This window comes from Palaemon carinicauda, chromosome 35, assembly GCF_036898095.1.
Source record: "Palaemon carinicauda isolate YSFRI2023 chromosome 35, ASM3689809v2, whole genome shotgun sequence".
NCBI lineage: Eukaryota > Metazoa > Arthropoda > Malacostraca > Decapoda > Palaemonidae > Palaemon > Palaemon carinicauda.
In genome coordinates, this window is record NC_090759.1 from 48999901 (window position 1) to 49023993 (window position 24093).

Sequence of the window (24093 nt, forward strand, 5' to 3'; positions counted from 1 at the left end):
ACAAAAACAGTCGTCCTTAGATAGGTTCCATGTGAAAGTTTATATTAAGTGTGTTAAAAAGATGACCAAGTGTCTAGAAATGTAAATTAAGTTATTCAATTAGTGATAGTAAAGGTTTTTTATGAGAGAACTTCCAATATTTTACCATAAGTTCTCATGGAGGGAGATTCTCCCTCCTCCTCCTCCAGCTCGCACCCAGAATTAATTAAACATGTAAACCTAAGTACAATACCACTGTAGTTCAGAACAGATGGTGAGCTGGGTTGAGATAGCATCACCCACTCTCCTGTCAAAGACTCCTCTCCTTTTTCTTCGGCCGCAACGAATATGGTTGTACTGATGCATCCTATCAAGGCTGTTTAATATTTTTTTCTTACTTTTTAGAGTGAATGGTTGATTTTGGTTTTGCGGTAATGATGACATGAAGCAAGATGTAAGTGTAAGTTGAACACTGCATCGGATTATTTCTAAACTGTCAGTAGATGCACTCATTCTGCACCTTAGAGGCATGATTGTTCACAATTATCAACACTTACTGAGTATATCATGGCTTCACATTAAGGCAGGTACATTCGTTGAAGATCAGGAAGGCTAAGTCTTCTCCACTGTCATTCTTAGCAATGCCCATGGCAATGCCGGAGAGACTTGTTTAGCCCTTTGGACTCCTTATCAAGTTTGGTATTTGCTGAAACTTCTGGGGATGTGCAAGGAGAACTCAGATCTAGATCTACATCAAGACTTTTTGCCGGGTTTAGGGAGTGGGAGATAATTGCCACTTTTGAACATGTGTGGGAAGCTCTTCCTTCTAGACTGCTGACAAAAAGTGACCCTAGGTCTTGAAGGTATGCTCTCAATGTCTTTTTTGAGGGAGCTGGTAGCTAAGTGTATCTCGCCCGTGCTTCCAGTACCAGTGATCCAAGTGATTATGGGGTGACACCAGTGACCCCAGTGGTGATCCCTGCAGTGCTCCCAAAGCCAAAGAGGATTGTTATGAAGGCTCCCACACCTATGTTTATGGATGTGCTATTGCCAAAGAATGAAAGAAGTTTTCTACACTGGTGCATGCAGTGCCACTTCCAATGTAATAGTGGTTCCTGTTGGAGCCTCTCCTTGTGGTTTCTCACTTTTGGGAGCTTTGTTGTCGATTGTTGCTCAGACCTTGTCTTATCTGCTTGTAGAGCCTGAAGGGAAGGATGGTAAGAGGAAGAAGCGAGTTTGTTCCTCTTCTTCTTCTGGACGTTCCTCTTTGTTCCCCTTCCTCTTCTGATTCTGATGCTTATTGTAAGAAGTAGTAGTTGTCAAGTACAATCGTAGTTACATCATTAGGGTTCTTGATGATATCACCTCCTCTTTGTTAGGGTGGACAACACCTGGGTAGTTCTGGTCCCATGCCACAGCATGCCTTAGGTCAAGGCCTGGATTCCCCTTGCTACTCAACTAGCAAGTGTGACAGGTACATGACCATGTGTTCACTTTCTGTAGTCAATGTGTTGGAAGAGCTTGGGTGCACTCCTTCATCTTTCCTACCTGGGTGGTGGACTGCTGCTCTCTTCTCGGTATGGTGTACTGCTGTATGGCTGTATCCCATGTTAAGAAGATGGTACTTCCTGAGGTCGTCATTGTACCCATGCTTGCAGCCAGCCACCATGGGTATGTGGGTGAGGGGTTGCCTCCCTGTACACACATGCATGGGGTTGACAGTCCGTTTCCCCCTCTATCAAAAGAGGGAAGAGTAGGAGATACTTATGTCTTTACCTTATTGGTGCTAGAAATCTTTCTCACTCTGATGAATACTATCCTGGTCAGTCATCAGACCTTGATTATGTTAAAGGTTATGTCCTTGGGTTAGAATGCTTGTTTTCGGGGGAAGGGAGTACACTTCCCGAGTAGCCTGCTGAACCCTCTATCCCAATGGGGCACAAGGATATTCAGGATTCTTTTGCATTACAACTACTGGACTTTGACCCATTAGCAATAGAAGCATGGAATCCTGAGTCGTAATGTTTCTTTGTGGACATTCTTCTGCGCTTTTGTGAATACAATGAACTGAGCAAGGCGCCAAGGTAGGAACTTGGTCATTGATTGGCCCTCTAAGTGCCCCTGAAGGGTCAGAGACTTCTCTGGACCTGCTATGGTAGGGTCTCGCTTGTTTTGCCCTCGCTTCCAGTCAGTCAAACACGATCCTGTTCTGTGCACTCTCGAGGTAGTGAAGGTACTTGTTCCTGAGTCTGGTGCATCATCACCTCTTCAGAATAACCCATCAGTGTGTCACAGTCATGGGGGACCTCTGCCTTCTTGGCTTTTGATTCAGTGGCCATAAACTCTTTTGCAGTGGACCCCTTTATACTGTCTCATGGCTTGACCAGTACAGTAGTTGGGTGCGAGACGTACTTCACAAGGATGATGAAGTTATCAACCCATAAGTCTTTGGAGTAGTACAGGAGTTTTGTGTTGTTTAGTGGGAAGGCAGTAACCCTGCCTTAGTATTCAGTGAACCAGTAGGCTAACTGGGGTTTGAAGAGGAGATACTTTCTTTTCATAAATATCAAAACTAAGTTGGTCCAGAGGTAGCTTGGATACTCCGAAACACTTCGGTGCGGGTGGCCGAGTCTCTCCATCCAAGGAGTCACATGTAGGTGACAGTGGAGAAGTGAAGTGCTCTGTTTGACTTTCTGATCCATTATGCATTCTTTTTGATGGGTTCTGATTCTTTGAAGGTATCTGCAGCCAAACCTTCGGGTGCAGCTGTGTTTGTGGGATCAGGGTTAAAGAAGTTCGCTAAAACCTTCTCTAAACCCCTATCAGGACTGAATGCATCCTCTGTGGTTGCACAGCTCTTTTGAGGCCCCATCCTGGTTGGGTCAAGAAAAGAGGTAAAGGGAGATACTGATGCCAGCATTCCCCTTCTGCTTCTGCGGGTAGGGGGATGCCTATCATGCCATTGGGCAATTTGGGTGAGACACAAAATGCATCTGGAGTTGAGAGTGTCCATGAAAGATTCTCCAACACGACCAAAAGACCTAGCTTTGCTAGCAGAGGTGAAACTCTATGAAAGATTCTCCAATATCACCAAAGGCCTTGGCTTTGGTAGCAGAGGTGAACGGTATTCTAGAGAAGTTGTTTAGTAATTGCTCTCCGAGCCTCTACAGTTGACTTTTCTTGGTGGAAAAGTCAACCAGTGGTTGGAGACTGGTCATTGACCTCTCTCCTCTGAACCATTTTATTAAAAAAAAACAAAGTTTAATATGGAAAGGGTAGTTTGTAATGAGTTCCATCAGAGGAGACTCCATACTTTTAGTGGATCTGTAGGATTCATAGTACAATACTGTACTTCCAAATATTAATTCAACAGTCCTATGCCTATGCTAGATTACTAAGGAGAGACTTGTACATCATCAGCAAATCCTCTTTAGGAGTAATCTAGCGGTATACCTTAGGGGAAGGTTCTTTAACCCATTGGCGCTTATGCTCTTATAAAAGTCGGGGTGAGGTACTGCACATACTGTATGGCCTTTGCTTCATTCATTCATTTAGATTGTCCAGTCTACATAGACTGGACACGGGCTCTTGCGTTGGCAGCCCGTCGAGCAGGCTCCCGGCTCACGGGAAACCCACTCTGTTTTACTGGAGCTCTTTTCAGAGCCTATTTTTCAACACAGGCAATATTGATGACTACAATATAATATAAGCAGGGCCACACTGCTCTCACATGACTGGTCCTGCAGCCGCTCAGCTCCTTGAGCATAGTTGCAGGTGCGACCGCTCAGCCCCAAGAGCATAGCCGCAGAAGCTTTCATCCGCCTGGCCTTAGAGGCGCTCGGTACCTTGAGCATGGTTGTAAGTGTGGTCGCTCAGCACCTAGAGCAAGACAGTCTGTGGACCAAGAAAACCCAGTCCAATTGGAACCGAAGTGAAAAGTTTTAGTGGTAGGTAAAAGTGTTGATAGAAGTAAGTCCCAGTAAGTAGGAGAGACTGAGAGAGGAGAGAAGAATCTTAAGTAGTAGAATAAAGGAGCAGTTAAAACATAGATGCTTATCCCTGCTCAAGGGGGAGTGTAACTAAGGTGGAGAGGAGGGATTGAAAGTTATTATCTGGAGTCTTAAAAAGGGCACAGACTTTACTTATGAGCTGTATTATTAAGGGGGCCAGCTCCTCAAGTGGCAAGGATTCAACTTGGGCAATGCTGGAGGGGATTGAAGGGGGGGAGGGAGGATTCTGAATAGGGTTGTGGTCAGGATTAGGGATGGGTACGGGAGCAGCAGCTGGTACTGGAGAAGGAGCTGGTCTTCGAGGAGGTCTTTTCCGTGGTTTCCTCTGCGGCTTGGGTTGTATAGTAGCTGTAGTCTCAGCAGTAGGGATGGAGTTTTGCCGGGGCTTCAGTCTTCTTAGGTGTTCCGGGCACCTTTTGTTCCAGGCATGATGTGGTTTGGAACAATTGGGGCATTTTGCCTGGGTTTCTCTCCCTTTATTGTGGGCGTCAATGCAGGTTTGCGTTGGATGGTTTCCACTGCAGACTCCGCAAACAGCTCGGCTTTTACAGTCGGACTTGTGGTGCCCAAACCGTTGGCAGTTGAAACAACGGAGTGGTTCCCTTTCCAGATATCTGATAGGAAAGGTACCCCACGGTCCGAGTTCCAGGGTAGGTTGGAGGGGTCCAATAAAGGTGACGATAACTTCTCTGGTGGGTGCCTTGCCGCTGCCTAACTTCCTCTTGGCTTGGGCAACATTGTGGCATTCCTCAATGAAGGAGATTGGCAGCCTGGTTGGATAGTTGTACACCACTGCTTTCTTCTGTTTCCTGGCAGGATCCAGATAGGTTAGGGTGGTTTCCTTTTGGAGGTGATTAGCGCTGTCTTGGTCCTTTGGGGTGATAATGATATCGCCCTTTAAGTTGGGCCTGGCCGTGAATCTGAGTCCAGGTTTGGCTGCTGCCATGGCGGCTACCGCCGCATATGATGGGGTTTCTCCGGTGGCAGGAAGCATGAATTTGGGTAGCTGGGTTGAGCCTGGTTGTGCGGCTGCAGCTGCGATCTGAGTGCTGTGAAGGTTTGTGGACTCAGTTAAAAGCTGAGTGAGACACTCAGTGCAGTTGCAGTCCTGCGGGTGAGCTTCTGTGGTTGGAGTGATGGCAGGATCCATTTCCATAGCCGAGACCTCTGTCTCTTGGTTGGAGGTGACTGTGGTTACAGTTTCTTGGGTGTCTTGTGCAGGTGGGTAGTCAGTCTTCTCTTCTGCGATGATTGGCAGGGTGTGGGAGAGTGACGGTTGTTGTTTTCTGGCTGGGGCTGGAGTCTCTTTCTTGCGAAAGAAGGGTTCAGCTTTTATGTATATACACGACTGGCAGCAACAGTCTGCGTGGTGTTTTCCTTCTGCAGGTGTGGGTCGTATTCCTGATCTGAGGGGAAATTTCTTTTTCCTTCCCAGGATCTTAAAGAAAATGCCGTCTCTCGGGTTTACTTCCCAATTGTTCGGCCTGGCCTCTTCCTTGTAAAAGAAGGGAGTGTAGGCCATTGTAAGGTAGTAGCAGTCTCTGCAATTACATTTCATGTGATGTCTGTACACATTGGGGTCTTCAATGGGGACAAAATTCACAAACTCGTTGAGTTTTTTCCTGTAGAGGATGTATCTGTCACAATCCATGCAGCACTCCTCAGTTGATTCCTGGCAGTAGTCATCACAGTGTGTATAGCATGATGGGTACAGGTCCCAGTCAAATCTTAAGAATTTGGGGACACTTACTGACATGGTGAAAACTTTCAGCCAGTTTCTTCTATTCACAGTTGGCATTCACCCATCCAAGTGTTGAACAGGCCCAACGTTGCTTAACTTCATTGATTGGCCGAGAGTCGGCGTTCCTGACCCCCTGAGTGATATGAAACTGTCTGGGGCACCTGGCCTTTGCTGAAAAATGAAGTTCGTGAACAAAAGTTTTTTTTTTTTTTTTTTTTTAATTTTTTATTTATTTATTTTTTTTTTTTAAATCAGTACGTCCAAACTGTAACAGATTAAGGCTTCTGGTTTATTTCATTATATTGGCAAAAGATTGAACTTTGTACTAATGTAAAAAAAGAAAGACTGGCTTACACTTTCACTCTGTGTAAACACTAGTGGGGATTGTAAGGTGAAACCCCTGCTGGTGTATCACTCTGAGACTCCATTGTTGCAAAAACCTTGGTAAAAAGAACCTTGTTCACCGAGTGGGTGGTAAAAAGAAACTTGTTCACCGAGTGAGTAAATCTTTGTTTCAGCCCAACTGTGAAAAAATATTTGGAAGAGAAGCCCCTCCCTCTGAAATGCCTGCTGGTGTTGGACAATGCCCCTGCTCACCCTCCTGTCTTCGAGGAAGATATCATAGCAAATTTTCCATTATCAAGGTTCTCTATCTTCCATCTAATACACCCCTCTTCTCCAGCCCATGGATCAGCCAGTGATTTCAAACTCTAAGAAGCTCTATACAAAATATCTCTTCAAGAGATGTTTCAAAATCACTGATAGCACAAATTTCACACTGCGTGAATTTTGGAAGAAGCATTTTGATGTTGTGATATGCCTCACTCATCGATAAAGCTTGGCAGGAGGTTTCGAGGTGCACCGTGAACTCTTTGTGGAAGTTGCTGTGGCTTGATGGCATCTCCGCATGAGATTTTGAGGCCTTCTGCGTAGGCCAAGCTGAAGCCGATGCCAAAAACATTGACCATCCTGAACCTGTTGCTCAATCTGAGGTTGCCAAGATAGTTAGACTCGGGATGCCTATGGGTCTGGAAATCGATGAGGACATCATTAATGAGCTTCTCAAGGAGCACCAAGAGGAACTCACGACGGACGACCTAGAGGAGTTGGAGGCCATGCAACTGAACGTCGTTCAGGAACAGGTCTCTAGCGGCATGGAGGAGGATGACCCACAGACAACGGTCGAAATTAAGCAGGTTCTAGCTGGCTACTATCAAATGGTGGCTCCTGAAGAAAAGAGACACCCAGAAAAGGTTAATGATGTTTGCTCGAGTCACTCCTGGAATATTTTAAGAAGCAGGCAGAAACAAGCTTCCTTGGATAGTTAATTATTAAAGAGGCCTTTGTTACTAGTAGGCCAAAAGTAAGCTGAAAGTGATCCAAAAAAAGAGAAAGTGGGAATGATGAAGAAAATCATTAGATTTAGAAAATGCAAAATGTAAAGTAAAAAAAAAAAATACAATATTAGAAAAAGAAAAAAAAAGATATTTTAAATTCATTGTAAAGTGTTAATAATTTCTGGCATTTGTCGATGTGTTTTGTAAAGTCAAGTGTTAATATTTTCTGCCATTTATTAATGTGTTTTGTAAAGTTAAGTGTTTATGTTTTCTGCCACTTGTTAATGCTTTCTGCCGTTTGTCATCCTCCTCTGCCACCCTGCCACTTCCCTCTCAGACTTCACCTCACTTCAAAGGTAAGGTTCCACATTTTAGTTACATTTATTATTGTATTGCTGTACTCTCTGTTTTTATTATACATTTCATTTACAGGTCATTTATGGTTAGGTTATTATTGAATGAGCCAAATGGTTGTATTTCATTGTGTTTAGTGGAGTTTAGCCTTATTATAAAAATTCAATGTGGTGTTTTTGTAAGGCTTGGAACAAATTAGGCTATTTACATGTAAAAGGTGACTCACAATGCAAAGAAATTAGGGTACAAGAGCCACTACAGAACAAATCAGTTTTGTATTGTGAGGCATTACTGTACAGTGCAACATCTTCTAATCATTTATAACACAGTTGAAATAAAATTAACCATACATTCAGGAAATATTACGACAGCACAAGATACAAAAAAATACATTGAAAAAAATACTGTAGGTCACATTTGAAATCATCATAAGCCTGTCACGCATGTGCTGCTACTACCTGTTTTATTTTAGGCTCCACATGTCCCTCAACCATCTGCCGTCTTGTGGTGTGAGTTTTGTTTTCCTTGAGTGACAAGCGTATTTGTGCTGAATTTCCCCTGAAAATAATTTACGTATGACGCAGCAACGTGTCATCGAATCACTGACGGCAAAAAATATTTTCACGTGTCATTGAGTTATCAGATCAACTGAGGTTTAATATGCCAACATGATTGAGGAAAAGTTGCATAATGTCTTAATTCCAAAGCCTCTACAATAAAACGTGTTCGAATCAAAGACTCTACAAGAAAACATGTTTGAATCAGCCCACAAGCACATCCTGTGCCAGATTGTCAAAGGTTTTTCACTAGGTCCTCCTCTTCAACATCCATAGCGGATGTCGCCTCCACCACTGTCACTGAACCCAGATGACTCGTATCAGGAAATTCCACTCCCGCTGGAGTTGCCCAGGCTGGGACGAGGATGAAGAATGAAGAACATAAGAACTTTGAAGTGGTAGATTCTTGGATAGAATCACCCTAGAGAGAGCATATTGATGCCTCAACTATATTTGCAATAACTGTGGCATCCACAGGAGACCCAAGTTGACTGAATCCTGGAGGAAACCTAAGTTGGAATTGACCTATCAAGCTGGACAAACGCAATGGAAGCACCTAAAAGTTGCCTCCTAGAGAAGACCAAAGTCTCCTCTGAGGAACCCTGAAGTAAGGATCCCTCCTCTTCAGGACCTAGACCATCCACCGACCCAAAATCTACTACAGTGCTTGGTGAGGGGCCTTGTCAACCATTACCCCTTTAATAAAATCCCTTAATACCGAGTCCAGTGCTGATGTGCAAATTAGGTCTCGAGTTCCTTACCAGGCAAATAGTCCGAGGAACCAGAGATCTTAGCAAAACTTCTCGCCCACAGAGAAAGGGAAACATTAACTTCCACAAACATATCGCTAATAAACCTTTATTCTTAGCAGAATGAACCCATTGCATACAGATTAGGCAATTATTTCTATGTACCTCCCCTGATGTTCATATTGTTTTTTTTCTGAAAGCTCAGTTTATCAACATTTAACCCTAAAATTGAAAAAATTCCCATTTTCTTTCCTTTCAATAGACAAACCTCTAGTATAGTAATGAGACACTCTGCTGCTTAATGACAAGAAGCAAAGCAGTAATGCCCCAGAAGCTCTTTCTTATTTTAGTCTCTCTGTCTCATTGGTGTGAGAAATTCCATACTCCAGGTTGTGATACGTCTTTGTTCATTTGTTCATGTGTGGATTGTTGAAGAGAATTATTTCTAAGCAATCGTGCTCTGCATTCTCTTTGTCTCATGCTGGAAACATGACTGTACTGTGATTGAAATAACCTTTGTGAGGAGTGCGAATGTCTTACTGTTCCTCTCAAGGAAAAGTATGTTTCAGTGGTAGCCAGCCAAATTGAAATGTCAACACACAAAATGAAACTTGCTTTTTGTTTAGAGGAAAATCCAGAGAAGACTAGGCTTGTTGATTATAATGGGAATGATTATGATAATGTCATGCCAGCACTGTTCTCTTAACAGAGCCCTTCACCAACCAAGCTCTTATTTAGTGTCCTTTGTTAAATCTCAGAAGGCCAGCAAGGCTTCACTAAAAGGCCTTAATTCTGATCTTACCTGCCTTGTTTCTAACCCTTCCTTTAGACCCTTCCGCTGCTAAACTCTTGCATTTCTGCAATCCTAGTCACTTTTAGACAACTAGATTGTGAAGCAGAAGAGTCTGGATCCTATCTTCCTTCCATTCGCTGAAATAAGTGTTCTTCAAGCAATCTTGTATTTCATATATGGATAGTGTGGCATATCATATGATTCCCTTGGCTCTTAATGTTGCTAATGAGGTTTCAGCTAAAGTTGATAGGTTGCATCACAGGTTAACTTTAGCATGGTAAAAGCTAGTGCTAGTACTCCAACTTCTGAAACGAGTCTTAGTAACATATGTACTGTAGCTCCCCTACCAGTTGTGAAGAAATGGGAATGCCAGTATTTAATGACTCAGGTCATCTTTCTGTACAGGGAAAGGAGAATGTGATGAAATATTTAAACCTTACTTTACATTATTTGCTGAAAAATACCCAAATAAATTGTTTAAGTTAGCTCTGATACTGCTTTTTCTTCCGGAGACAGCTACTTTGAAGACTATTTAAACCACTTCAGTTCTCCCATTTTGCTGTGGATAGAATCGTTGAATTTTTATCTAAAATACAAAGAAAGGTTTGGATAAAAGAATAATTCCTTGCTCTCAATCTAACCCAACTGAGGGTAGAATAATTCTCAACCAAATATGTGTGTTCATGTACAGTATTTAAATATAACATTATGAAGATTTTTTAACCAACCCAGGTATAATGCAAAATTAACTACCAAAAAGCTACCAATACAATTGTTGTGACTTACCAATGAAGTAAAAACTTTGTATAATAAAGGTAAATGCTATATGCAAACAAAACTAGGCTACGCTAGCCTAACACTTACCAAACAATAGTCAGCAAATTAGAATACAGTAGTCTTACAAATAATATAAAAAAGCACTCCCGAGCCATCATGAAAGTCGGAGCTCAAATGGTGTTATGTACCGGTAACTTAAAAAAACTACTCTTGGCTATGTTAGCCTAAAGTGTACCACAGGGGATCAAGACTTGAACAAGACTAACAGTTTTTATGAAAGCGGGGAAGGAGTATCATACACCACATAACAATTCAGAATAAGCCACCAAAAGTTATCTTGATCAGTGAAACAAACACCTCTATTACATTAACAATATCACTATGAATAGTGGATAACCAAGTCAGAACTTGATTAATTGTTACTTAACTTGAAAGTAGATGTAGACATCTTACAAACGTTAATGTTTTGTTTTATAAACAGTGTTATTCGTATACAGTAGTTACAAAGTACCTAACAGTTTTTATGAAAGCTGGGAAGGAATAATGTCATACACCACATAACAATTCAAACCAAGCCACTAAAAGTTATCTTGATCAGTAAAACAAACACCTCTATTACATTAACAATATCACTAAGAACAGTAGATAACCAAATCAGATTTTGATTAATGGTTACTCGACTTAAAAGTAGATGTAGACATCTTACAAACGTTAATGGTGTGTTTCGTAAACAGTATAGTTGCAAAGTACCTAAGTAGTATTGGTTCTCAGTGATGACATGTTTTCATTTGTCAGACGAATTTCAGCATTGGAAATGTTGTGACGGGTTCAATAGAGCGTGCACTCATGGGTCTCCCTTATAGACACTGAGTATATGCTTTGTTTGTTGATACATTGTTCCTGGGACTGGGAAAACAATAGTTGTTTGGTATTTTATTTTGTATTCAATTCCATGTTCTACCCGTTAACAGGAAAATCCTTTGAGGACCATAGCCTCCTAACCCCCTAAAATAGATTACTTCAGTCAAGATATAAACAGAATTATCAGCATTTGAAAGACATTCTGATTATTACTTATAGAATTAAAAATGCAGAATAAATTCCTCTTGCTTGCGGACTGCATAGTTGCAAGAGCTCATGTGTGGCTGGAAGGGCCAAGCAGTCTACAACGAACAAATTTCCACTTAGCTCAAGAATACCTGTATTGCCTTGTCAACATTTACTGTAATTGTTTAATCTTAAGTACCCTACAAACTTTATTACCCTTGTAATTCTAATGAATTTTATGATAATATTTATGCCGTAAATTCACATTGTTAGATATGTAACTGAAGTTAAATTTCTTCCATGAATCTGGCATGACTTGATTTTCCTACATCGAGTTTATACTGGTGTCACATATAAGATGTCTACTTTTATGATATCAATATGTTTAAATGAAATACCATTATCAAATAGTAGGATTTAGAACATGCACACAGCTTACACTTAGTAATATACAGTATAAAGATAGAGTGTATCATCCCTTTTCCTACTGCATTGAATTAGGTTATTACCGCCCCTTTAATATCCACATTTTGTGCCTGTCCTCATCAGGGGGAGGAAGTGCTGATGTGTTATTTATCCATATTCATTGTCTTGCTTTGAAACCCTCTCCTTAATAATTTTCTCGTTGTGTGATCATATGTATGGTATACCTCTAATGCTTTTTTGTAATGCTCTTAGTGGTTCAAATTTACAAACATTTTGTACTGAATTATAGGTTCTTCCTATTTGCATGTCTTTACCATTTCCAGTTATTTTTTTATATTTACTGTTTTGTGCCTTTCTGTGTAAACCAGTTCCTAGAATGCTTTCATAATTAAGTGCATCTTGCCTAGCAATCCAACACAATTATAAGCATACATATTTAAATGAATTTCAGGATAAAACTGCAGTAGGCATTCCAGTAGCGAATTCTCACAACGTGAAGAAATACAGGAAAGGTCTAAAGGTAGTCATTAAAAGTGCACATGTGGCTGAAGTAGAAACCTCACTTCCAGTTATAGTTTGTTTCACTCTTTTGTTATCAGATTTATGGATATGTTCATACCTTCACTGTAGTGCTGTTTTTACACTCGCCTTGCAGTTATGAATACTTTTTCTTATTTCTATTTGTTTGCGATTTTTTTTTTTTAGAGATTATGGTTTAATAGAAGTGTAGAGTTAATTGCATAGACAATACATGTCTGTCAGTAATACAGCTTAAAGTGTTTTGAATGTTATGTTTTACTGAAGCTTGGATGTTTTTGAACGCCTTACTTGTCCATAGTAATTTGAATGTTTTTTCACAGCGTAGATTGTAAAAGATGTCATTTTTTTTTTTTGCATTTTGGAAGCCTCCAAAAATTTGAACATTTTTCTTCTCTTAGGAATATACTTTTGTTTTTATTTCAGGGAAAGATTTATACAGGTTTCATAATTACATTACTGTATAATTAGCTCTATTTGTTCTAGTAGAATTTACCACAATTATTTAAGTTCTCTATGTAGATGAGAAATGTGATATATACATAAAAAAGGAAGCCGTTACTTGTAATTCATAGGTGCCAGTAAGAAAAAAATAACACTGGATATGCAAGTCAGTGGGAGATATTAATAGCCATTGCATATTTTAAGACTTTAGCTCTCTTTTTTAAATATTGTCTATATTGTCTATATTTTATTTAAATCCATTGTGTTTCCCTCCCAGACATCTCTCTCTCTCTCTCTCTCTCTCTCTCTCTCTCTCTCTCTCTCCAGAGGACAAGAGTGCATGATGTTAACTAGCAAATTTATGTATATCCCTTTATGCATTAAAACATTTTTCAGTTATATCAGTCTTTTATACGGATTTAATTTAGGTGCTGTACCAACCATCTTAAGAATATTTTAATGAATTTATTTCTTTATTGCATCATGTTATATAGTGCTACAGAAAATATAAGAGCTGTTTTGATATCCATTTATTTTTAAGATGGTAGCTTGAAGAAAATGTAGAAGTAGCAGTCCATGCCTCTAGTTATGTAATTTACAAATATTTTTTCTGATATGATTTTGAATATAGTGCAAAGGAGTAAAGGTCCTTAAATATGTTGGAGATAATGACATGCTCTATATACATTTTCTTTCCTTGCACATCTGACAACACTGAATGTAGCATACCATTTAATCTTCATTTTAATTTCCATCATATTAAATTGTGAAACTCAATATAAGTTATAAAACCATTTAACAGAGGGCCCCAAATATGATCAGGTCTGAAGATTGAGTGGGTCAGTAAGAACATACAAAACTAGTCAATAAGATCTTACTGCAAGTTTAAAGGAAATGCTCCTGATAAAATGGTCCCTAATACCTATCAACCTTTAAGTATACGGGGGTGGGGTGGCAAGGAATCTCGGGGGGAAATAATAGATAAAGTGAAGCAATCGTAGAGGGAGTTAGCACAGTTGCTGATGGGATAATGTTACAAAAATAGAGTAGAGAGCTAGTGGAATTAGTTGAGATATTAAATGCACTCAAAATTTACAGATGTAGTGTATAGATATAGGTATAAAGAAGCCTAAAACCAATACTGCAGTGACACATGTATAAATTTGAATGGAATTGTGACATTTATAGATTTGGGTGAAATTGAAGTGAGGCAAACCCATTTGGGAAGATGTAATAAAAGTGGTGCAGATGAAGGGCTGACATATGTCACTAGGAAAGAGGTTAATGTATTTGTTTTTATTAAAAGCACAGCAAACAGTGTGCACAGCAGAAACACAAGGATTTTAATGAAATATCAAATTCAGTGACAGCAGCAATATTCAGGGGATATACTTGGTGGAAGAAGCATAAAATAACATGTAGATACACAATAAATTTGTTTTAGAGACCATGGAAGGAAGATCATCCCTAACCTGATGAAAGTTGGAAAGCCTTTTCTCTACCAGGACCTATGTGGAAGGACTGTCATTGTGTTCTTCTATAAAATTGGCACTGTCTGAGCTGTCAGTTAGAGTGATACTCCAAAAGCCTACCACTGTTCCAAAAATACTCCTAGGAGTGATAGAAACAGAATTTCAAGAAAAGGCAGCTACTGAAAGGTAGGGAGGAAAATAAGCCTTTTGAGAAAATTATCTCAAAATAACACAAGAAGAAAACAACTGTTATGCAAAACTTTGAAGTTAGCCCAGTGTTTTCAGTCTTTTTTGGATTTACCCTGAATTAAACACAAGCAATATAAAAAGGTATTGCTATTTGTCAACTTGCATTGTATCCTTCTAATTTCTAATTATAGCAGTCAGCTAACAGGTAATATAACTTTAAAAGAAAGGAATGTAAGTGAAGAATATTCCTCCATACACAAACTCAACACTAGATGCCATATGATTACTCCACACAAAAGCAGAAAAAATTGAATCCCATTGTGATATATTAGTTCAAAAGAAACTATAAGCACTGAAATTTGATTTGTATTGCTTGGCTATATATATATTTATATATATATAAATATTATATATATATATATATATTGTATATATATATATATATATATATTGTGTATATATATATATATATATATTGTATATATATATATATATATATAATATATATATATATTATATATATATATATATATATATTGTGTGTATATATATATATATATGTGTGTGTGTGTGTGTGTGTCTTATGACACCAGCAACAAGGGGATTTGAAAAGCAACAGGAAAATGGTTGTGTCATTGACTAACTTAGCATCAACCGCCAGATGTCGTGGTGGTTACCTGAGGGAGGAGAGGTATATTTTACAGGGGTAAAGAATAGGAAATTTATATTGTGAGATAGATGTCAACACAGCTTCAAATAGAAGTAATATGATCAGGGGGATTTCATAAAGAAAAAAATAAATTCTTGAATTCTAACCTATAATTCTTAAAAGCCACACTAGTACGGTATATATTTTTACAATGGTGTCTTATAGAGGACAGTTGATATTACTAGTGGTCTTTTGTGTTCTATGCAAATGGGACTAATTTGGGCTACTCAAAGTTTGGTTAAACTGAAGCTAGAACTAGAACCTTGCTGGAAACTAGGATATTAATATAAAGGGATCCCACATAGACCATCAGTTTTAAAAGGGATATAGGTAAACACACACACACATATATATATATATATATATGTATATAAAATTTTATATATATATATAAATATATATTATATATATTATATATATACTGTGTATATATACATATATATATATATATATTATTATATATATATATATATATGTGTGTGTGTGTGTGTGTGTATTAAATATATATATATATATATATATATTATACATATACTGTATATATATATATTATATATATATTATACATATACTGTATATATATATATATATATATACATATACAGTATATATATATGTTATATATATTATATATATATATATATATTATATATGTATATATATATATGTATTATATATATATGTTATATATATAAATATATGTATATATATATATATATATATATAATTTATATATACATATATTATATAACGGATTTTGAGCGAAGCGAAAAATCTATTTTTGGGTGAGATAGCCATGGCGTCCTGATGGAAGGTTCCTTTTTGGTAGCTTCCTTGGGTATAAAACTACTAAGATATTCCCAGAGAATTTAACCACAGGTTATCACAGAATTCTAACTTCTGGAGCGAGTATCCCAAAGGTTTCCCTTTAAGACATCGTATATCAACAGGGGACGCATGTCTGAACGCGCCACATAGCTATCTTCACCCCGAACAGAGTTAATGCTTCGGTGTGTAAGGGTTGAGAATAGCTGGGAGCCGCTCCACAGCCAATCTCACTCGTGGCTACTACTGATACTCGAGACGTAAACAAACGGGCGCCATTGCTCAAATGACGTCACGCCCGTCTTCATCCTGAAGCCAGTTGCTTGCCCATCACCATGATACAGTAGAGCAGGGTGGGATCTAAAACTGGACGAAGTAGCAGGGAGGGTCCATCAGGACGCCATGGCTATCTCACCCAAAAATAGATTTTTCGCTTCGCTCAAAATCCGTTTTTTGGGCTCAAGCCATGGCGTCCTGATGGAAGAATACCAGAGAATCAATGTATCGTGGTAGATTTTCCCCTAATAGTAAGTGCCAAGGCATTGACAAAACAGCATAGTAATCTTTGATAAAGGACCATAGGGAAGAAGCATCCTGCCCCCCTTGGCAGTGAAGTTCCCATGGGCCATGCCGACGTCAAAGTGGTATTGAAGGGCTATTCATCCTGATAGAAGAACTTGAAGAACTTGGAGATGAAGCCGAATGTTTGGTATTTGTATAGGAACATTCTGAAAATTAGACCAGTGGTGGTTGGGCACTGTGTATTGAGAGTGATGGTTCATCTCTCGGGTATTAAAAGTAAGTATTCGTGTTGGAACCTTACATAATCAGAGTGAATATAAATTAAGAGTTAGCATCTTAATTTCTTCATAACTATAAGGAAAAGGGGGGATAATAAAACTATGACAGGCATGTATTTCATAGTAAGTAGGAGCTGATTGAGACGCACAGGTAATAAAATAGAAATTTTATTTCACAAATGCAGAAATTAAATAATTTACAGCAATAAGTAAAGTTCATTTACAGTAATTATAATGTACATAGTAATAAAGACTTGCTCTTGAATCTGAAAAGGAATTTCAAGTTTATTAGTAGGCACTCGTTCTCGAGGAACGCAAGTCTTTGATTAAAAAACACGTCATGCTCAGGGCATGCGGCACTTGTGTGACAACTATGACATTTCACCTGGGATAAGAACAGTTATAAAAGCACTAAGTGTTTTCGACATCACTATGAATCGCTCGAGGGTCAACATAGGCACCCGAAGAGTTAGAGTCCCAAGTAACTCACTGTTCTACGCAGAGTTAGGTGCAGGTTTCATAACACTACCTGCGGCTACCACAAAATGTTTGACTTTGTGCACTTGTTTCGCATAATGTTTAAAGAAAACTCGCGAGGACTTTCAACCCGTGAAGTTTTTAAGGCTTTCAAAGTCCATACTCTGAAAGAAATTCAGAGATGATGCCACTTTTCTAGGATCATGACCAGCGGGTGTACTGTTAGGATCCGCTCTGCGAATGAAGTAGGTGATTTTCGCTCTTAATTGTTTCAGTGACAGGTCGCTGCCCGATGTTTCTCCTTTGAAGAGTTGGCCTCCACCAAAGTTTGAAGTTCTGCGAAGATAGACCTTGAGGCTCTCTACTGGACATAGAGAGGCATCCTCCTTCAGGGGGCATATTCTCCAAGGGCCCCATCTTTTGGTGGGTAATTCATTTTTGGCGAGAAACGTCGGATCAGGGGAGAGGGTAACTTCACCTGTATCGGTAAACAGGATGTGTCCATCCTCTCTTGATAATGCCACTATTTCGCTGACTCGAGCTCCTGAAGCGAGAGCAAAGAGAAATATAACTTTCTGAGTCAGATCCTTGAGAGGGCATGAATCATTGTCCAAGTTGGAGGCGAAATGGAGCACCTTGTCTAGTGACCAGGAGATCGGTTTCGGTGGGGGTGCTGGGCGTAGGCGAGCACATGCTTTCGGTAGTTTGTTGAAGATGTCGCTGGACAGATCAATTTGGAAAGCATATAGAATTGGTCTGGTCAAGGCCGATTTGCAGGTTGATATCGTATTGGCTGCTAATCCCTGTCCATGAAGGTGAATAAAGAAGGACATGCAGAAATCAATCGTGATTTCTTTAGGATTTTTTGTCTTGACGAAGGAGACCCATTTCCTCCAGGATGATTCATATTGCCGTCTTGTGGATTCGGTCTTGTATTCCTCTAGGAAGTCCAGACTTTTCTTCGAGATCCCAAACCTCTTCTTTGCGGCTAGGGAGAGAAAATCATGAGATGAAGGTCCTTGATTTTCGATGATGAAGCGAAGACAGTCGACTTCTGTACTTGTTGAGAGAGAACTGGGCCCGGGAGAGGGATCAGCTTGGGCTGCAGCTCCAGGACCAGGGGGTACCAGTTGCTCCGAGGCCACTTGGGAGCCACTAGGGCCGCTGTCCCTTTGAAGGTTCTCAGTTTGGAGAGGACTTTCAACAGAAGGTTGGTGGGGGGGAACAGGTAGATCTTGGACCATCTGTTCCAATCCAGTGACATGGCATCCACTGCTTCTGCTTTGGGGTCCTCGTACGGGGCCACATACCGAGGAAGTTGATTGTTGTCGCTCGTTGCAAAGAGATCTATCTGAAGTTCTGGGACTTGGTGAGAGATGAAGGAGAACGATCTTGCGTCTAGAGACCATTCCGACTCTATCGGGTTTGTCCGAGATAGAGCATCCGCTGTCACGTTGCGGAATCCTTGTAGGTGAACTGCAGACAGGTGCCACTTCTTCTTCTCTGCCAGACGGAAGATTGGGAGAAGCACCTGATTTATCTGGGGCGATCTTGAGCCTTGGCGATTGAGACAACGAACTACAGTACCACCGAGTTGTCTAGGGTTAGACGGATGTGGATCGAGGGCGGCGGGGATAACTTCTTTAGGGTTAGAAGGACCGCCATGGCCTCCAAGATGTTTATGTGGAACGTCTTGAACAGGGGAGACCAGGTGCCTTGAGCCTGTTTTTGGTGGGAGTGACCTCCCCAACCCTCCAGCGAAGCGTCCGTGTGGATGTTGAGTGATGGAGGAGGGTGTTGGAGAGGAATGGACCTTTTCAGGGCCTTTGCTTCTGACCACGGCTTTAGGAGAAGTCGCAGTCTGTTTGGAAGCCGTCTCTTGAGGTCTCTTCGAGCGATGGATGCCGAACGTCTCCAGACTCCCGCGGCATCCTTTAGCTGTGCGCGAAGCACTGGGTTTGTCACTGAGGCGAACTGTAGAGAGCCTAGAACTCGTTCCTGCTGGCGTCTTGAAATGTGTTTGGATTTCAGCAGTCGCTTGACAGACCCTGCTATTTCCTTCCTTTTCTTCTGGGGGATGGAAAGGCGGTGTGACTGAAGGTTCCAGTGGATTCCCAACCACTGGAACTTCTGAGCTGGAGAGAGGCGAGATTTTTTCTCGTTGATCTTGAATCCCAGGTGTTCTAGGTACTGGGTGACTTTGTTGCAAGATTTTACACAATCTTCGGGCGATGGAGCCCAGACTAGCCAGTCGTCGAGGTAGGCCATCACCTGGACGTTTCGTAGGCGGAGCTGTTGTACTATGGCATCCGCCAGTTTTGTGAAGATCCGAGGGGCCACGTTGAGGCCGAAGGGCATGGCCCGGAAGGCGTAGCTTTTCCTTTGGAGTCGAAATCCTAGGTAGGAGGAAGCGTGATGGTTCATTGGAACGTGCCAGTAGGCATCCGCCAGGTCTATGGAGACCGTGTAGGAACCTCGAGGCAGAAGGGTCCTTATCTGTTGAAGAGTCAGCATCTTGAACTTGTCGTTCGCTATGAACTTGTTGAGGGGGGATAAGTCCAGAATGACTCTGAGTTTGTCTGAGTCTTTCTTGGGGACACAAAACAGTCTCCCTTGGAACCTGGTGGACTTTACCTTCCTTATCACCTTCTTGTTCAAGAGATCTAGGACATATTCTTCCAGAAGAGGGGTTGATTGTTGGAAGAATTGCTGGAAGATTGGGGGTGGTTGAGTCCAACTCCAGCCTAGACCCTTCTTGACGATGCTGTGTGCCCAGGGATCGAAGGTCCAACGATCCTGGAATTGGCGGAGTCTTCCTCCCACCGGAAGCACTTCATTGCTTCTGGTGTCCCGAGGGCTTGCTGCCTCGGCCGCTAGCTCCCTTTCCTCCTCTGCCTCTGGAGGGACGGCGAGAAGCGTCTTTGCTTGCACCCCTGTATGAGCCTCTACCTTTGGGACGAAAGGTAGTTGACTGTTGCTCGAAAGCAGGGGTGAAGACCGGTGACTGTGACAACACCGGTTGGGGGACCAATTGAAAGGTCTGTTGTGGTTGGGCAACCACTTGGGAGGTAGCGGGTCCCGGAAACTGACGTCTTTGTTGACGTTGCTGGGGTTTCTGTTTTTGGGATTTCCTCTTAGGTTGAGGTCCGTCGTCCTGAGAGGGTTTCCTTTTCCTGGACATGCCCCACTTGTGGAGAAGGTTCCTATTCTCCGTGGCGGCTCTGTCGGTGATTTCCTTCACGAGGTCAGAAGGAAAGAGGTGTTTACCCCAGATGTTGGAGGAAATCAGCCTCCGGGGTTCGTGTTTCACGGTGGCACCTGCAAACACGAATTCACGACAGGCTCTCCGAGCCTTTATGAAGTGGTACAAGTCCTTCATCACGGTCAACAGGTGGGATTTGGAGAGTACCATGTAGTGGTCTGGTACTCTGGTGTCACAGGCCATAATTTCAAGTTGGACTTGATGAGATAAGGATGCTGCGAGCCTCTCCTTCGTATCTTGTTCCCGACGAAGGAGGTGATCGTTGAGCTTAGGGAGGTCTTCATTAAACTGACGTCCGGCGACGTCAGGATCTAGCTTTCCCACGACGAAAGTATGCTGGACATCCTTCCAGTGTCGAGCGTCAGGGGGAGTTACTATGGAGAAGGGTCTGCACTCCTCCAGTGCAGGGCAGGCTTTCCCCTCTTCCGCAGCTTTAAGGCACGCAGCTAAGGCCTTTTCCAGGAATGGAAGAATCGCACTTTCAGGTGCGACATAAGTAGGGTGCTTCTTGCTCAGGGCCGGAAGCTTAGAGCAGGTAAAGCCCCTACTCTTGAATGTGGTGGCTAGCATAGCCTGGGCCTTTGCGAGATCGAACACTATCTCTTCCTTCGGTTCGGTCTCTTCCTTCGAGGCAGGTTCAGAACGCAGACGGACGTAACAGTCCGGGTAGGCCTCAAAGTTTGGGAAGAACTCCACGTCTTCCAAGGGGACCGTGCCGATCTTATCGCTGACGAAGATCCTGCCGGTCGCGATAACCATATGCTCAGCATACCTCCACGGGTTGGCATGTGAGCAAGCGGGGAGATCCTTAACCGAAATCCTCTTCGGTTCTCTGGATCCCATCATGGACCTGATGAACTCCTGATTCTCCTTCAACCTGTCGTCCATGACGGCTCTAATCAGTCGGATCATTTCTTGAGTGGAAGAAGAGGGATCCGGGGTCGAGGAGGTAGACGGAATAGACACTTCCGTCGGTGTAGGAGTAGGAGCGGGGATGGAAGGAGGAGCGACCTCTTGCTCCGACTCGGCGTATTCCACCTTGTCTTCGTCATCTTCGGCTCCTTGAGCCATAAGCGTCTTCTCCGTGTCTTCCGAGACATCCGACATCTGTTCGTCATCTCCGGAATCCAGGCGACACTCATGCATGGACTGAGCCATGACAACATCAGGTTCCACTGTAAGTTGGACAATGGGAATCACGTCTTTGGGTACCACTGAATCAGGGGAGGCCTTAGGGAACAGGAGTGACCTCAATTCTTCGGTGGCCAGGTAAGGTCCGGTGGCATTTTTCTGGAAGCCACGCACCCACTTGCGTAGCTTTTCACGAGAAATGTCTCTGACCTCCGCTGAGGGAGGGTTATGGAAGGCGTCAACTAGGTGAGCCTGGCAGACCGTACAGTTCAGTGGATTCCAAAACTTCAGATCCCCTTTCTTGTCGGCACAAGGGGCGTGAGTCCTGCAAGCCGTATGCCCGTAAAACTGCGGGCGTTTCACAGCGCAGAAGGCGAAGTCACACTTCATCTGCTCCTCTTGTGGAAGAAAGAGAAAATGAGTATGGGGGAGTCATAAGAATGGCTCTTAAACTAAGTTAATATTAATTATTAATTTTAACTTAATGAAGGGTGTGATGCATAGAGATTGAAATAGTAAAGGAGAACATACTCCATGCATCTCGCCCGGCTGGTTACCGTAAGCTTTGTCCTTGGATAATCCGAGAGACCGAAGGCACCGGATAGTATTCCTTAGAGTTCCATAGGGCAATGGAATTCCGTGGAAAAACCAAGGGTAAGATTGAGACCGAGATCATTCGGTCCCAAACTAGGGGCTAGAGGGCCTCCTTTTAAGGTAACTGCTTCCGGCAACCAGCCGTGCTAAGATGCACGCAGCATGCTGGAATTTAGAAGAATGCAAAGAGACAGCATGATCCCTAACAGAACAGTACCAAGGTATTGATCTTAATAGTGGAAACAGCCCATCTGTTTGCGGTATAGGGCTATCAGTATCATATGATAGCTAGAAGAAGGGGGTGCAAGTATTCTTGACGCCTCCGGGGGTTTCCGGCAAGCCTCCGGCATGCCGGAGGTCGCTCCGACAGAGTTTCTGGCATTAAGACAGACAATATGTAAGTCAAGGGTATACCAGGGTGGCGGCCGCCGGTACAACGGCGGCACGCCGGCAGGGGAGCGGCAGCTCCGGCAGTCGGAGGATGCCGGTTTGGTGACTGGGACAATGTTATAGCGGAACCGGGTTGCCGGCAATAGATGCCGGCACTCCGGCGGCCGACCGGCGAGCGGACGACAAGCTAGGAGGGAGGAGAGCCGCCGGTAGGAGCCGGCGGCAGTCGGCAGTCTCCCGGCACACAGGGGGGGGCTGGCGGCAAGGGTAGGGAGAGTCACCAAGGTAGGAGGCGGGTATCGCCGACAGTGGAGGCGGCAAGAGACCAGCACCCGGATAGTGAGAGAGACAGGGGGGGGGGAGGGATGCAGGAAGTTCAGTCATGGACTCCGGACATCCCCCCCCTGAGAGGGTGTACCCATGATAGAGACAGGCTCTATCATCCAGGAGCAGGGGTCACTGAGGACCGGGAGCTAGGTAGCCCAAGGGAGGGCTAGGGGACACCCAAAGAGGGGAGCCCCCCATATGCAGAACACATCTAGAGACTAACCCCATAGGACACTATGAAGGGTATATGTACCAGAGCGGACTGCACAGGGAAGCTCGGGTAGCCCTACTACTCCACCCTAAGGAGGAGTTGTAGGACAGGGGACAGATGGGTATAGACTAACCTAAGCATAGGCTAGGCTATACAAGAGATAGGTGGGGAGGGGAGTAGAGAGAAGTCTTCCAAGGAAGGGTTTCTGTACCAGAGCGGCCACTAGGGAAAGGGAGGACACTCCCTAACCTAAGATAAGGCAGATCGGCTGAAACGGTGCATGGGTACAGTTTCAGCAGGGAACAGAGAAACCTTCCTAACCTAACCTAGATCAGGGCTAATAGTCCTGAACTAGGAAAGGTAGAAGACATATCGCTATCGCAGGATAGTCATAGACTAATCCTAGCCATAGAGGTAGGGCTAGCCTAACCTCACTCTCGGACGCAACCCTAAGGGGGGTTCATTCCCATAGGGAGGACTGAGAGGCGATAAATACTCCATTAGACACTTGATCCCTTTACTCAGAAAGGGAATCAAGGCTAATTAGAGGGAATGCCAAGGCAGGGGATGAAGGAAGCATATAGGGGTCCTACAAGTAGGTTAGGTTAGAAAGAGACACTAACTAACCTATCCCCTATATGGTCCCTGAAGGCGAAAAAACATTGCATCACGGTCGAAAGTATTGTAAAATAATGCCACTATCTTCATAACTTAGCCTAGGATCACTAATAAAATCATGCATGAACACTTATGTACAGGCGCTCTGGCCTGGGGGCTATAGTAGCCGACTGGTATGACGTCAATCGATGACCGATAAAAAGCGTCGAAACACGATATAAAAGTTCCTAGCTATGAAGACTAAATAAACTAATGTATTCGATTAAAAAATAAGGCCGGAAGCGTTGTTGTGGCTAACTAAATAAGGCATGCATAACAACAACGACGCCATAAAATG

General features: G+C 42.5%; 1 protein-coding gene across 1 annotated transcript in view; it reads left to right on the forward strand.

Moving 5' to 3' along the window:
• Mgat4a (alpha-1,3-mannosyl-glycoprotein 4-beta-N-acetylglucosaminyltransferase a) overlaps positions 1-24093 on the forward strand; it is an 81139-nt gene that overhangs the window by 37459 nt on the left and 19587 nt on the right. The window contains exon 7 of the mRNA XM_068358983.1: positions 12222-12290. Coding sequence (XP_068215084.1) covers positions 12222-12290 — 69 coding nt within the window. The remainder of the gene's footprint in view (positions 1-12221; positions 12291-24093) is intronic.